The 14,678-nt window shown below is 45.0% G+C and overlaps 2 protein-coding genes across 4 annotated transcripts in view; one reads left to right on the top strand and one right to left on the bottom strand.

Moving 5' to 3' along the window:
• ADAM10 (ADAM metallopeptidase domain 10) overlaps positions 1 to 7,528 on the bottom strand; it is a 44,607-nt gene extending 37,079 nt beyond the window's left edge. The window contains exon 1 of one of the 2 annotated variants that reach the window (XM_050309852.1): positions 7,391 to 7,528. Coding sequence is in view for 1 of the 2 variants with exons in the window: in XM_050309851.1 (XP_050165808.1) it covers positions 5,141 to 5,195 (55 nt within the window). In the remaining variant the exon portion in view is untranslated. Of the gene's footprint in view, positions 1 to 5,140; positions 5,425 to 7,390 lie in introns of those variants that run through there. The other variant, XM_050309851.1, reaches the window with a different exon arrangement.
• Positions 6,987 to 14,678, top strand: part of MINDY2 (MINDY lysine 48 deubiquitinase 2) — a 32,146-nt gene continuing 24,454 nt past the window's right edge. The window contains exon 1 of one of the 2 annotated variants that reach the window (XM_050309854.1): positions 6,987 to 7,672. In XM_050309854.1, coding sequence (XP_050165811.1) covers positions 7,025 to 7,672 — 648 coding nt within the window. In that variant the 5' untranslated portion in view covers positions 6,987 to 7,024. The remainder of the gene's footprint in view (positions 7,673 to 14,678) is intronic. The other variant, XM_050309853.1, reaches the window with a different exon arrangement.

Below are 14,678 nucleotides of genomic sequence, written 5' to 3'. Positions count from 1 at the left end.
GGCTTTTGAACCTGACAGCATAGTCTTCTAAAGAGTTGCTATACTAGATGCGGTATTTCCTATGACAAATTCCCTTTAGGAATGAAGCTTTATTCTCATGGGCTTAGAACTAAACACAAGGAACGACTTTAAACAAAACCAGGCAGAGCATTTAGGCAAACATCTCAATGTGACAGTCCCTGTGAAAGATTTTTGTGTATGAGGATATACAACTCCTTGGTATCCCTAGAGAGCTGGGAAGAAAGGTATCTACAGTTGTTGTTCTGAACAAACACGAATCCCACTGGACAGGCACAGAGTCTGAGGCACATATTCTCACCTTCTGACTGAGCTGATGCAAAGGGTAAAATGTATTATCCATGTGATTTTAGCTATAAGCTTCCTGGCACACCCTGAGCATCTACATGTAACAGCTGTTTTGAAAAGTTACTGTGATGGAGAGGAGTTCCTGATAAGTGGAAGACAAATGACATCCCCATCTTCAAGGGGGAGGGCCTGGAGATCTACAGGTCAGAATAATCTCAATATCTGGGAAGATTCTGAAGGAAATCCTTATAGAAGCAAACTCCATGCCCAAAAAGATGACTAGCAATAAACAGTACTGAAAGTTTACCAATGTAAACATATAAACATATATTAATTTTATATATATATGTGTGTGTAAAAGATTACATTTAACTTCTCATATAAGGATAAATCAAGCATGCACTGTTCTAAAAGCTGAAGTTTACATTAAACCACTCAGATTAAGACTTGTATGAAAAATGCAAGTAGTTCAAACACAACTCAAGTTTGTTAGTGGGGGGGAAAAAAAAGCACAGAATACGACTTGATAGATTATCAGAAATTGTTCAGCAGGCAACTCACCAGACAAGTCTTCTTACTGCAAGCATCATCACTGATTTGCAGATTTGAAATGCCAGTATACGATAAATATCTTGTAGAGAATTATTATTATAATTTTAATTAAGATAATCAAAGCAAGATTTACATCAAGTTGTTTTCAATGTAGAGTTTACCTATTTGAAAAAATAATTCCTTTACACGGGACATTAAAGAGTGTACATTGCATTCAGATTTAGCACTCCTGTGCCTAAGTCTATAGCAAGCCAGAAATCCTACCATAAACCTCCTGACTTGAACTTCACTGAAGAATTTATCCAGACTGTACTTTCATAACTGCAGCAGAAGGGTAAGGCCCTGCTGCCCTTTCACATCTGCTCCGTTTCTATTCTTCCCTTGAACTGGCACTAAAACTGAGTCAGCTGAAAAATGTTACCTCTTCTGGTCAAGTTAATTTTTGGTGGAAGAAAAACATGTAACCAAGAAGTCAAGTCAGGATCATTTCCTTTCACTGAAAGCTCACACTTAGGGCATGGTTTGACAGTACAGCACCGGCAGTGTAAGCAGATGTCTGTTGCTTTTTTTACCTTCTTCCTCTCCACCCTGTTCAAGTCCCAGCTCTTCTTCCCCACCAGGCTGGGTCTGCACAATAAACCAGCAGAAGTCTCACGTCTGGTAGGAAATGATAATTTCTTTCTTTGAACTGGCTCCTCATACCAGAAGGAGAGGTGGGACAGCATGGCCAGGGCAGGACCACCAGAGAGCAGTAACTCAGTACAGTGACTGCCACATTGCAAAAGTGAACATTTGGATCTTCTAAACATAGAAATAAGCTGCAGTCTGAGGCTTTTGGGCAACAGTATTTCAAAGTTACTGTCTAAACACCTGATTTTATTTACTTTTAATTACCATAGGCATTTCTGAAACAACCATCTGACAGCTGTCTTTACTAGACACTGTCTCCCCCAGACATACAAAATTCATGTTTTTATTTTAAACCCCAAATAAATGCTGGAGGCTGAGTGCTGCCATGTTAATGAAGGCTCGTGTTCTTCTCAGTTTATAGTAAGGATGCAAACTAAATCACTCAGATGCTGATAGTTCATAAATGCCTTCCCACAACTCCCCCATGTGTCCAGAATAAAACAGAATTTCTCTCATCCTCACTGGGAAATACATAGTTCAATATCCAGCAGCACCAGACACTAAGATACAACTCAGAAGTCCTAGCAACACAGAAGAGTGTGTTGTACCAGTGAAAACAAGCTACTTATCATAAATTTGCAATGATGGGGTTTTTTTAGGTCTCAGTAGTTCCCTTTTGTGTTTTCTATTCCCCTTTCCTTTTTTTTTTTAATGACCCCTGGGTAGAAGGAAAGGTTTTAATAGTTGTTTCCATTCCTCTAAGAACATAATTAAATGTGGATAATTAAGTACTGGTTAATATACCTGCATGCATCTCCACATGCAGCAAAGCACACTACTGAAAGTTGCCAATAACAATGCCCAAACTAAGTAGCACTTTATATACACCAAAATTATAAAAGATCCCTTAAGCCAAGCAATTCCAGGAATATTGGGGAAAACACTGACATTCAACTTTTACAAAAGAATTCTTAAAAGCCAAGGTACATATATCTTATCTCAAATAGACACCATATACTAGAAGGTAAATTCTACCTTTCCCCTATTACTAAAAAAAACCCCAAACAAAGTAAATGGTGTGGCTTTTCCTTCTTATACTGTTGAAACTGTGTTCAAACAGACCTACTGGGCCACTAGTTTTATGAAGGTAATTCTTATGCAGTGGAAGCAAAGAAAAAGACTTGTAAGAGAGCCCTAAGAATGATCTAATACCAAAACCAGCTCAGTCATGTTTCTAGGCCCATTAGACCAAGTTTCTGACAACTTCTCTGTTTTAACTATACACATATAACATTCAAAAAGCTACAAAGCAGCCTAAGACACTGCAGCAAATTTCATTTGTGATTGCTTTTGATTAAATTCCCTTCACATAATTTTAAGAACAATATAAACTACAAGAGAAAATATCGTTTTCAAACAAACCCAAGAGATTTCACTAACATTTCACCACAAATAAACTACCCAAGTTATGCTGCACCTTATTTTAAATGTTGATTTTGTGACTCAAACCTAACTGTGAGCTGAAGTTACAATTGGTTCTGCTAATCTATACCTTTATATCTAAAGACTTATTAAATTACAACAGAGTATGTACTGTGCCTGTAGAGTATACAGGCACAAAGCCTTGTGTAATTGTGAAAGAGTTCAAGCTCAGGTATCCTGTAAAAATATTCCAATCTTAGACAGAACACACAGAAAAGTATTTTTTTAAAAGTGCAGATTAATGAAATTTCCAAAACTAGTACTATTTAATACTACATGGTTTAAAATTAGACAACTTTACAGACAAGTATAACTTAGCTTCAAGATCTTTGTAAAATTAATGAAAACAAGATGCACCACATACAAACAAAACAGGTAAACTGTTGGGTTTTTTTCAATTCTTTCCAGTTTGCACTGCTCTCACAGTAATTTTGTTACAAACTTTTTGTTATGAACTTGCCCTTTCCAAACAGATATTAATGCCTGCCTAGAAGAAAGGCACGCAAATGAAGAACTCTATTTTCCAGTGAGTAAAACCATTTACAGTATTAAGAAACTCTAGAGACGTGAACAAATAAAATAGACCATTCTAATCTTAAAAAGCCATTTTAATTTAATAGAGAACTATGACAAATCTTTCATAATTATGTTCAGACTTTTATAAAAAAAATTCCCTAGGATATTTTGGAGATGTATATTGGCCATTATGTCTAGATTTCTACCCAGCATTATTAATATTTCTTTAAAGATTTACCTGCACTGCTAAGCACCAGAAGGCATGTACTTTTGTTACCTGCTAGTGAGGTGTGCTTCCTAATGCCCAGAAATGTTGAAGGTGGCCATTCTTCTCTCAAAGAAAAAAATTACCAGGAATTTCTGAAGTAAAATACCCTCTTATGAACTTTCTATATATCCAGAAGACTGTACTTTATGTGTTTACTAAGATTTTAAGGCATAACTGCCTGCCTAGAACTGAACAGTGAAAACAACCCTCACAACTGGTTAATGAATCATTTTGAATTAATTCTGTGTCAGCACCGTTTAGTTCACAAAACAAAGAGGCGTTGAAAGTATGCCAGTAATGAAGACTGAAATATTTCAGTAGTTTACAAGAATTTTTGAAGGAAAACTCAGCCTTTTGTGTAACCACCCCTCATACAAATAACGGGATGGCTTCTGACCATGTACATCACCTTGCTTTTTATCCCGCAGCTTAGCCACAGGTACAACCTCCTGGAGTTTTCTTATACTTTGATGCTACTTTCTGAGAACTTGTAAAAGACCAGGACGCAGGGTTAGTTTCTTTGTTAAAAAGCCCATGCATACTCTCATTGTGCACAGATGCAGAGCCCAGATAAACCGGAGAGGTGCCAAACGAAACAGAGGAAGTCGGTCTTTACCAGCTGTTCCACCCATACTTCTCTAGAAACACCCTCGCAAGTCCACCCTTTCCAATGTCTGTTCTTTGTACAAAACCGAAACTATTTCCCTGCTATGACTCGACCAATTAAACATTACCAGGCGCGGTGGAGAAACCACCCTCCCGGCTCCCTAAAGCTAGGAAACAACTCACAACGGGATAACGAGACAGTTACACGTCCCCCACAGACACAGCCGTGCTTCCCTCCGGCCTGGGAGACGGGGGACCCTCGCTGAAGGCACGGCCACACTTAAACAAATAAAAGACGAGCCGGGTTTTTTCCCGAAGCCGAACTTTCCGCCCGCACGGGCTTCCTGGTGTGGGGGACGGGGAAGCAGCCACCGGGAAGGGACTGGGTAGCGGCTATGGGGACCGCGCGGGGAGTTCCGGGGGAGGGAAGCACAGCCGGACAGGGGAAGCACCGCCGAGGGCCGTAGGGAGAAGGGCCAGGGTAGAGAGGAGAGCAGAGGAGGGAGGAGAGGGAACAGTGCCCCGGTGCCCGGCGGGGAAGGTCCCGGGGCAGGCCGGGGGCGCCGGGCGGGCCCCGCGGCGAGGCCCGGGCGGGATGAGCGGCGAGCGGAGCGGGGACAGCCCGGCCCAGCCGCGGCCCGGCCGCCGGGGCGCCCCGGACAGCGGGGCCCGCCGCCCCCGGCCCCGGAGAGCGGGGCGAGGGAGGGAGCGAAGGAATAAAGGAGGGAGGGAGGGAGACGGCCCCGAGCCAGGGCCCCGCGAGGCCGGGTGGCTCCTCACCTCCGGCACCTGCCGCGCAGGAGCACAGCAAGATTATCGTCCCCGCCAGATCCATCTCCGCCAGCCGCAGGCCCCACCGCCACCGCCTACCCACGGCACATCCGCCCCAGCCGGCGCCGGGATGGGGAGGGGCGAGCCGGGCACCTCCCTCCGCTTTGTCCCCCGCCGCTCCGGAGGACTGTTCCCGCCCACGGGTCGGCCGCGGATCGGCCGGGCTGTGCTGGGCTGGGCCGGGCTGGGCCGGGCTGTGCTGGGCGGCTCTCCCGCGGCGCTGTCCCCGCTCGCTCCGTTCCGTTCCGTTCCACTCCGCTCCCCGCCCTCCCGATCCCGCTCCCTCCGCCCGCGCGCGCGCCCGACTCGGCCGGGGGGCGGAGCCGCTGGACACGCCCAGAGCGCGCGGCTCGCCCCGCGCGAGGGGGGTCAGGAAAGGGGCGGGGCTAAAGGGACCCGCCCACCCCTCGAAAGGGTCACGCCTCCCGGGGGCGGGGCCTCCGCGGCCGCTTCCGCCGCGCCCCGGGACGGGGAATTTGGGTCCTTTTGAAGTGTAAACAATTCGGACGGGCTGGTCTCCCTTATCTCCCTGACGACGTACCCGTCTTTCCTTGCAGAAACTAATTTGATTTTAGTGTTTTATTTTGGTTTCCTTTCTCCCCTTACCACACAGACGCTTTTCCTTGCAGAAATTAATTTAGCGTCTTATTCTGGTTTCCTTAACCCGCTTACCAGATACACGTTTTTTTCCTCGCAGAAAATAATTTACTTAAGAGTTTTATTTTAGCTCCCTGATTTTTCCCGAGATGATGTCAGGTGTTACAGTGTCCCCACTGAACAGGGACTTGTCACTTTGAGACTGTCCTGAACAGCCTTCATGAATTCAGCTGTACAGGAGAACCCTCCCGTGCAAACACAGGCGTGACCCATCTGGATAAAATGTTTCATCTCGTCTGTCCACATGATGGACAAACATGCCATCTCAAAGGTTTATTTTTTACATTAGGGTTTGTGACAAGTTTCTCGTTTTACTGTCAGCCCCTTCTGTTTGTGCTTTTCCACACCTATTGCCAAGTCAGAATAAAAAAAGCTTCCCGTCTAACACTGTTAGAGTGAGAAAAGCTGTTATATAAATATACATAGAAAATACAATTACAGTGAATGCACTTTAGGTAAGGTTGCAGAAGTGGAGGAAAGTGTTTACAAAGCCCAAACCAGTGAATAAAAAAAGAGAGGATAGATCCTTATCATTCCAAGACTGTATTTAGAATTTGCAATTAAAAGCTGAAGGTTTCTACACAGGGAGAGGAGGAACACCTCCATCGGGGTGCAGTCTGAGTAATACATCCCCATTAGTTCTTCAGTCATAAAATCACAGAATGCCAAGGGGTTGGAATGGACCTTAAAGATCATCCAGTCCCAACCCCTGCCATGAGAAGCGACACCTCCCACTAGACCAGGGTCCTCAAGGCCTTATCCCACCTGGCTGTGAGCACTTCCAGGAATGGGGCATCCGCAACTTCTCTAGGCAAACTATGCCAGGGCCTCGCCACCCTCACAGGAAAAAAAACTTCTTCTTAATACGTAACCTCATCTTCCCCCCTCTCAAGCCGTCGAGTCAACCCCCCAACTTACCTATCACACTCACCACAACCATATTTTTCATGGTAAGGCGAGAAGCCCCGCGCACCCCCGGCAGGGCCGCACTCACCTGCTCCTGCCCTGCCCTCCCGCTCCCCGCGGGCCCCGCCGTGACCCGGGGCCGCTCCCCCGTCCCTCCCTCACGTCCCGCCGGGGCGGGGCCGGCGCCGCCGCTGTGATGGCGTCGCGGGCGCTGCGCGCGGAGGCGCAGCCGCTGCGGTGCCGATAGAGAGCGGAGCGGCCGGGCCGGGCATGGAGAGCCTGGCGCAGCCCCCGCCGCCCCCGGGCTCGCTGCAGACGGGCGGCGGGGGCGCTACCGGCCGGCTCCGCCTGGGAGAGGCGGCGGCGGGCGGTGAGGGCGGCTGCCGGCAGGCCGAGGAGGGCGGCGGGCGGCGCAGCCCTTCCCCTCCGCCGGCCCCCGCTCCCGCCGCGGCCGCTCGCACCGCGTCCCCCGCCCGGGCCGCGGAGGACGGCGCGGGGCTGGCGGTGCCCGAGAGCCCCGGGACGGCGCCCGGTTCGGAGAGCGGTCCCGTGGGAGCCGGCTCCGGGAGCAGCGGCGCTCCCAGCCCGCCGGGGGAGGAGTCCCGCAGCCTGGACTCGCTGGAGTCCTTCTCCAACCTGCACTCCTGCTGCCCGAGCAGCTCCGAGCTCAACAGCGACGCCGACGAGACGGTGGTGGCCGGGGCCTCCTCGGGGGGCCCGGCGGTGGAGCCCGAAGAGGACAGGCCGGCTGCGGGCTCGCAGCTCCTGTCCTCCTCCAAGGAGCGCTTCCCGGGGCAGTCAGTCTATCACATCAAGTGGGTGCGCTGGAAGGAGGAGAACACTCCCGTCATCACCCAGAACGAGAACGGCCCCTGCCCGTTGCTGGCCATCATGAACGTGCTGCTCCTGGCCTGGAAGGTACCGGCGGGCGGGCGGGTGCCGTGGCGGGGCGGGGCCGGGCCGGGCCGGGCGGGAGCGCTCGGGGCAGCGGAGCCAGCGCGGCGGGAGCGCTCCCGGACACTTGGTGCTGTTGGGACAACGACATCCTCGAAAAGGCTGGAGAGGGACTTTTGGCAAGGGCGTGTGGCGATAGGACAAGGGGGAACGGCTTCAAACTGAAGTAGGGCAGCGTTAGAATAGATGTTAAGAAGAAATTGTTCCCTGTGATGGTAGCGAGGTCCTGGCACAGCCTGCCCAGAGAAACTGTTGGCTGCCCTATCCCTGGAAGCGTTCAAGGCCGCGTTGGACGGGGCTCTGAGCAGTGTGATCTGGTGGAAGGTGTCCCTGTCCATGACTAGGAGGTGTTGGAACTAGACGATCTTTAGGGTCTCTTCCAACCCAAACCATCCCGTGATTCTTTCAGGAACGTGCACCTTTTTATCTGCTGTTAGGTACGTGTCTCACATGGAAGATAAATACGGGCTTGCAGTCTAGTGCTGTTATACTACTTAGATGCTGCTCTCATATATAGACTTACTTTGTTGCTGTCTTAAAACAGAAATAAAAATTCTGATGATGGTTCCCAAACTGAGCAGTATATGGTTTGCAGATGTGTGCAGGTTCCTAGTAAGTACACATTACTATTTATAGCTCTGAAAAGCTGATATTTTTGGAAAATAGGTTAGTTTCATATAATGAAGTGTATACAGAGTTATACGAAATGCAGAATTGTACCAAAGACAGATTTGTACAAGTAATTGCCTGAATAAAAGGGATACATTTGTGTAGTTATGCAGTATAGATTGTATTTAAATTAATGAGTAAATCAGGTAGTGATCAAGTACAGCTTTGAAACTTCTTGGAAGTTCTTGTGGTCAGTAGCCATTGTGGATTGTGGATTTCTTAAAATATTATAATAATATAATAATGTGGACATCTTAAAATAATTTATCTTTTAAGCATTTAAAATGTAAGGTGTAGTGTAGTTATTAAGATGCAGATGTGAAGAGGATATATGTTGGAGAAGAGCTATGAGGTTGTGTGCACTGCAAAACAAGGAAATGCTGGCAATTTAGCCTCGGGAGGTTGGGGGGCTGATAGAGTGGAGTCATAGAATAGGAAAGCTTCATGGGAGGACCGTTTATGTTGCAGTAGCCAGGGTATTGGAGGAGTAGAAGGTTGTTCACCTGTGTAACAGGTGTCTTAAGAAAAGGTCAAAATGGAAATAATGTTACAAGAGGAAATGTGTTTAGAGGCAGGTAGCTTTCCAGAAGATTAATGCTCTTGATTGAGTTACAGTTTCTGCACATTTTCCTGAGCAGAATATCTCATACAGCAGGAGAAAAACTGTGGATACAGTGATGCTGATATTTAAGCATCAGTGAAAGCACTACAGGGAAGTTGTGTGTGACTTTCTGTAGGTTCTGCCATCCTCATGAGGGTGTGAAGGTTGTCATGACTTCAGTATTGAAGACTCACTCTCTGTGCTCCCTCTTTAGTGTCTCGAGGTGACTGGAGGGCCTTGAAGAATTTATCATTTCTTATCATTTTGTGTGGTGGCACTTTGAGAGCAACTGCCTTGTTACAGGATTTTCCTTTTTATTCTTTGATTTGATTAAAGCATGTAAATGGGACAGCACTGGTCCTGTTGCTTGAATTTAAGTTTTTGGAGGTTTTGTTTCTTAGCATTCTTCCTTTGCCTCCTTAAATGCAATTGCCTTCTGCTGCCCTCCATCCAGTATTTTAACTGACATCCGGCTTTGATCAAATACTACTTTAGTGAGAATTAAGGGGATATCCAGTTTTATAAATAAGTGAAAAACAAAATGCCTCTTAGGAGTGCCCTACTGCTTCTTATTGCTAAGATTACAGGAAGGGTTTTCTATAGTTCTGTCTGTTTATGTAAAACCTCAGCAGATTTTACATGAGTTGCAGACAGGCAGCTAAACTGGTGAAACTGTCATCACATGACTTATTATTTATGGGCTTGAGGGGTTTCCTGATAGTTGGTCGTATATTGTCCTTGCTTGTAATTGATTTTTCCTAATCAGTGCCTCTCGAAATTAGCCTTTTTTGCCCAGTTTATAATCAAGAACCCTGCTGACATTGGTTGGGGTGTCAGGCTTATTGGCAGCTCATCTGTAGTCACTGACAGTGGCTCACTCCATGCAAAGGCTGAGCATGGACATCCACCTTCTTCTTGCTCCTCCTGAACCAAGATGAACACTAGATCGGGTCAAGTAATTATAATTTGGGAACAAGGAAGCAGAGCAAAAGATGGAAATAGGCAAAAGAAGAGTGAGAATATCACAGGATGTGTCGGGTGAAAAGAAGCTGTGTGTAAGGGGAAAAATGCACGAAGGAAGAGATGAGGAGGGGAAACAGAATCACCACAGGGAGTAAAAAGGTAAACAGTTATGCTTTGGGCTCTCTTCCCTGTATCAACCATCATCTTTCCTTCTCAGAACTCTGTCCTGACAAGGTTGACAGTTCTGGTCATACTGTGGGTAGATGTGGTCTCAGATAATATCAGTGCAGTACTGGTTTGGCAGTGAGGTTTTTGGAAATTCTGAAATGGCAGCACCCACTGGGACTGTTCAACACCTTTTTGATAACACCAGGTTTTGGAACTAAACTTGTGATAAAACTGCTGCCTCTCTTTTATCCACTGCTTTCAAAGGGTACCTAAAACTTTGAGGTGGCAGATTGCAGAAGCTATACTTTTAAATATTGAAATTGTGAAATTGCTTTTCTTTTGAAGTGTTTTTGTAGCCTGCCCGTGTAAGTGTAACTTGTAGTTCAGCCTGTAGGAGATAGAACATTTCTGTAACACTTCCGTAGCAGAACTCCTCTGCTCTAAGAAGAAAACAAAAACAGTATGATACCAACTTGGCAGAGTAGCTGTTGTGCAAAACAGTGTGGTACCCTTTTAGGCTGGTGTGATGGAAATGAAAGCAGAAGTAGAGTATTGAGACAAACATTTTAGAATGTATATACAAGCACGAGTTGTCTCCTCTGATGCAGAGTAGTGTAGCACACTGGTTTTTAGTTTATTTAAATCTGAGGACTACTCAGTTCTTGCTCAGGTCTGTGGTGTGCTGTGTAGTTGGGCTTAGCGATTCAAAGCTTGCTTTTTTAAGTACTTTTTGTGATCATTGTTAGGTGCAGTTCATGCATTACTTTGTGATCATTTCTGGCACTGCATTAAGCTGTAAGTTTGTGTGGGGGTAGCCCTTCTCAGGATGTACTCCATGGCAGTCATCAGATGCTAAAAGCTTAATAAGGGTGCTGTGGGATTCTGTTCTGTGTGTCTTAGGTAGAATGTGATGTCATGTAGTTAAAAGAACTCTGTGAAACTTAACATGTTGCACAGGAATTGCATATCTGAAATGTCTTGGAAAGAGAGAAACAAATCATTTTGAAACATAAAATAAGCCAAAGGGAAAATGCAATGCAATTCAAATATAAATAATATTAATACTGTCTCAAGAAGTGAGTGCAAGTGGAATATCTTGTCCTTATGGAGGAGAATAATGCCAGTAGCATATTTGCCGGTGTGTTTGGAAGTTTTTTCTGTCACTGTCCCCTCAACAAATGGGAGGAGCTGTGTTCCCTACATGCCAAGTTCTATTAAACTTTTGGCAACTTTTAGAACTATGTGAATTACCTATTTAGGTGATTGTAACAATTATGTAAGTAAATGTTATGTAACCACTCACGTAAGTGTATCCAAACTGAGGTGCAGAGAAGAGGTAGAGTAAAAGAGTCTGGTTAGAAATGTGTAGCTTCAGGTTCTCATAAAAATGGCCTCTTCTCAGAGGAGCTGAGTGCAGTGTGCTCCTGCTGAGACCCACTTGATTTGTGGGAGCCTGCAGTGGTGGCGCCTGCCCTGAGCTCTGGCACTGGCCCTTCTCACGTGATCTGCTCGTTCTGGTTACTGGGCTGGAGCTCCGGATGGCCTCGACTTGCACAGATTGCTCGGATGGGCTCGCCCAGGCTCCGGAGGAGCTGCCGGTGAGCTGCTGATGGATGCTCAGAAGGGGCCTTGGCAGCCTCCTCCCGGCATCTGTGGGATGAGCTGAGCCCACAAATCAGTAGGATTGGAGCTGTGCCTTCTCCAGAACAGGAAACCTGCTCCGAGGGGCTGAAGGAAACCTGGCTGAGAGGGGTGTTCAGGATATCAGTGGCAGCACACACTGTCAGGCTGCCGTGTGACAAGTTTATGAAGCTGTTCCTGCAAGGCAGGGGGTGCATATTTGCAGAGAGTATTAATTGGTTTTTTGCCAAGGCTACTTGAAGCCACCCTTACCTCTCCTGGAACACTAAATTCAGAGGAGTTGCATGTTTTAGATAAACATGTTTTGAGACTCTAATATAAGCCTCATATAAGGCTTATTATATAAGCCATTAGAAGTTTGCTCGGTCCTTTTCGATATGCATAGTATTTTTGGAAGTGTTACCTTCTATGCAGGACTATATCGCTTAATTTTTTTTAAGCCCATCTGAAATGTGGGAGAATATGTGGAAAATCAGTATTACATAGATTTTGGGTGTGTAGTCTAGTTCATAGAAACTGTATAAGTTGTATTAAACAATCTGTTCCAAATGAAAATTTGTTTACCAGTCTTGTCTTTTGATTAAAAAGGTGTCTCAGCTGTGTGTCACATGGGAGTTGGGTGAGGAGGATTAAGATTCCCACTCCTGAGTGTAGGAAGTGAAAAGTAACTAGAGTTAGGAGGAGACACCAGGGCGAAAGACCAGGAAACTGCAATAGAGGGGTACAGGAAATGGGTGGGGATTGAGGAAATGCATTTTTCCTAAAATGTGAAATTAATGTAAAGTCTAGCAAATAAACATTGAAACCTATTGAGAAAATGTGCCCCTCAAAATAATAGATTAAGGACAACAGCAGCTTTCACTACTGTTGCTTACCTTGTTTTTTTTTCTGTTGTCTGGAGAATTATTATGGTACTCTATGATTTTTCACACTCCTTTGAGCTTTAAGGTGTTTTTCTTTCCCATTTCCTCTTCATTTTATGCTTCCTGTAGTCTAAGTACTCCCAATGAAGCTCTGAACAGTTGGGAAATGTCATATTCTCTCTCCATCCTTAAGTCAGCTCTGTTCAGAAGTACTTACAACTGTGTGGAAACCCCATTAACCCACTTTAAAGTGTGATCAAGGTCCCATGACACATGCCAGCCCTAAAATTATGCCATGAAATAAGCAATTAACTTTGCTTAGTATTTAATCAAGCAGTTAATTTTGAGACTGGCTTGTTAAAATATCCAACTTTGAGAGAGATCCCGCAGATATGAGTGAAAGCACTTTGCTTTGCTTCTGCAGAAAAAAATTCTTAGCATTACAGTGGTGAGGCATAATTCCAATTGTTAACCAATGCTAATTTTCCTTCCTGTTATAGTGGCACATCTGTGCTGTTTGTAGTCCCAGCACCACTTCAGGCACGGCTGGTGAGGGTGATGCTGTTCTGGGCTATGCCAGTGCTGTGCCTGAGGAGCTGAACTGAGCCAGACCCGGCTCAGGGCTGTGCACAGCTTAATGTTTGCTAAGAGTACTGCCAATCCAAACTAGAAGTTTAAAAAGCAGCTTTTTGAATCTGTAGTCCTGTGGTTTACATGGCTCAATATATTATATTTATGTGAATACTCGGTGTGAATATTATGAACATGATCAAAGATCATGAAAATCTTTAGCCTATTGAGTATTAGTTGTGGGAAGAGGTTAAGAAATTTCTTTTAAATTACAATCAGCTGTCACTCATTTAATACATGCTTTTTAAAAAACATTTGCCTATGCATGCATGACTGATTTTTCTGCTTGTTTAATTCATATAATTTTAAAATTTGGGTGTTTTTCTATAAGTAGAACTAATTAAGCCTTCTTATTAATTTATGCCTCACTAATTTCCTACTTTACAAACAATTACTTTCTTTCTCTTCCTTTCCCATATCCCAATACTATCAGCTTCTTTCTATGCTCATCAGGGATGGGTTGATCAATGTGTGGTTTATGCTGAGTGGCCTATTCTGCCCCAAGTATGGGCATATTTCTTAGCCAGAGTATAGGTAACAAAGCCATATTAACTTGGGTCTCTTTCTTCTTCCAAATTTAATGAAACTTCATCTATTTAACCCATTTGCCTTTTGTCAAATATGATTAAAATTGGTAAGACAGATTTAGCCCAATCACACCTTATTTTCCCTCTCAAGTTATTAAAATACCTTCGTTTTCAGATTGAAAACCCTCTTCATCACAATGTGGACAGTACAGTGTGCTGCTGTACTGCATTTCAGAGTTTGGGATGCTGCATCAAAGGCTTTATGTGTATTATTGGTGTTCTATCTTATGGTTCTCTACTTCCTATCCACAACCAGCAAAGTAGTCAGAACTTATTAAATCTTAAACATGAATTAACAGTCTCACGTCATGTCTTTCTATTTCAAGATGTCATGTATTTCTGTGTGTCAAGGAGAGTGTTGAGGAACTTGATAAAAAATTCCCAATAAAATAAATACTAGACTTTCTAGACTTTCAGTGGTAAGATGTTGGAGAGTGATAGGATGAGCAGGTTAAAAACTGAAGAGAAAGATTAAAAATTAACCCCCCTGAAAAACAACCCCAAACCCTAGAAAAAAATAAAATTCATATTTATGCAGATTAAAATTGAGTGCACTGTGGTTCAAGACAATATCCTTCCTTCAGGTTGCCAAAGTGTCTTTGTATGTGTTGGTGCTTTGGCTGTTACTGCAGCGAGATATGGAAATGTGCAACCAAAACATGTGCCGTGGGTGACGGATGGAGGAGTTTTAAGAAGCTTTCAGCGTTAGCTCTGCTGCCAAGGCGTTTGGTTTTAGGTGATGATGGTGGGAATAGGTGAGGCAAGGAGGGAATGGAAGCTTCACCACCGAGTTCATATGTCTGCTCTGCGTGGAGTTAAACCAAACCCTTGAAGTGTGAGCGCAGGAT

The sequence above is a fragment of the Myiozetetes cayanensis genome, unplaced genomic scaffold (assembly GCF_022539395.1).
Source record: "Myiozetetes cayanensis isolate MyiCay16 unplaced genomic scaffold, myiCay2020 scf14, whole genome shotgun sequence".
Taxonomy (NCBI): domain Eukaryota; kingdom Metazoa; phylum Chordata; class Aves; order Passeriformes; family Tyrannidae; genus Myiozetetes; species Myiozetetes cayanensis.
Note: the sequence above shows the minus strand (reverse complement) of the source record. Positions and strands in the feature narration are given on the sequence as shown.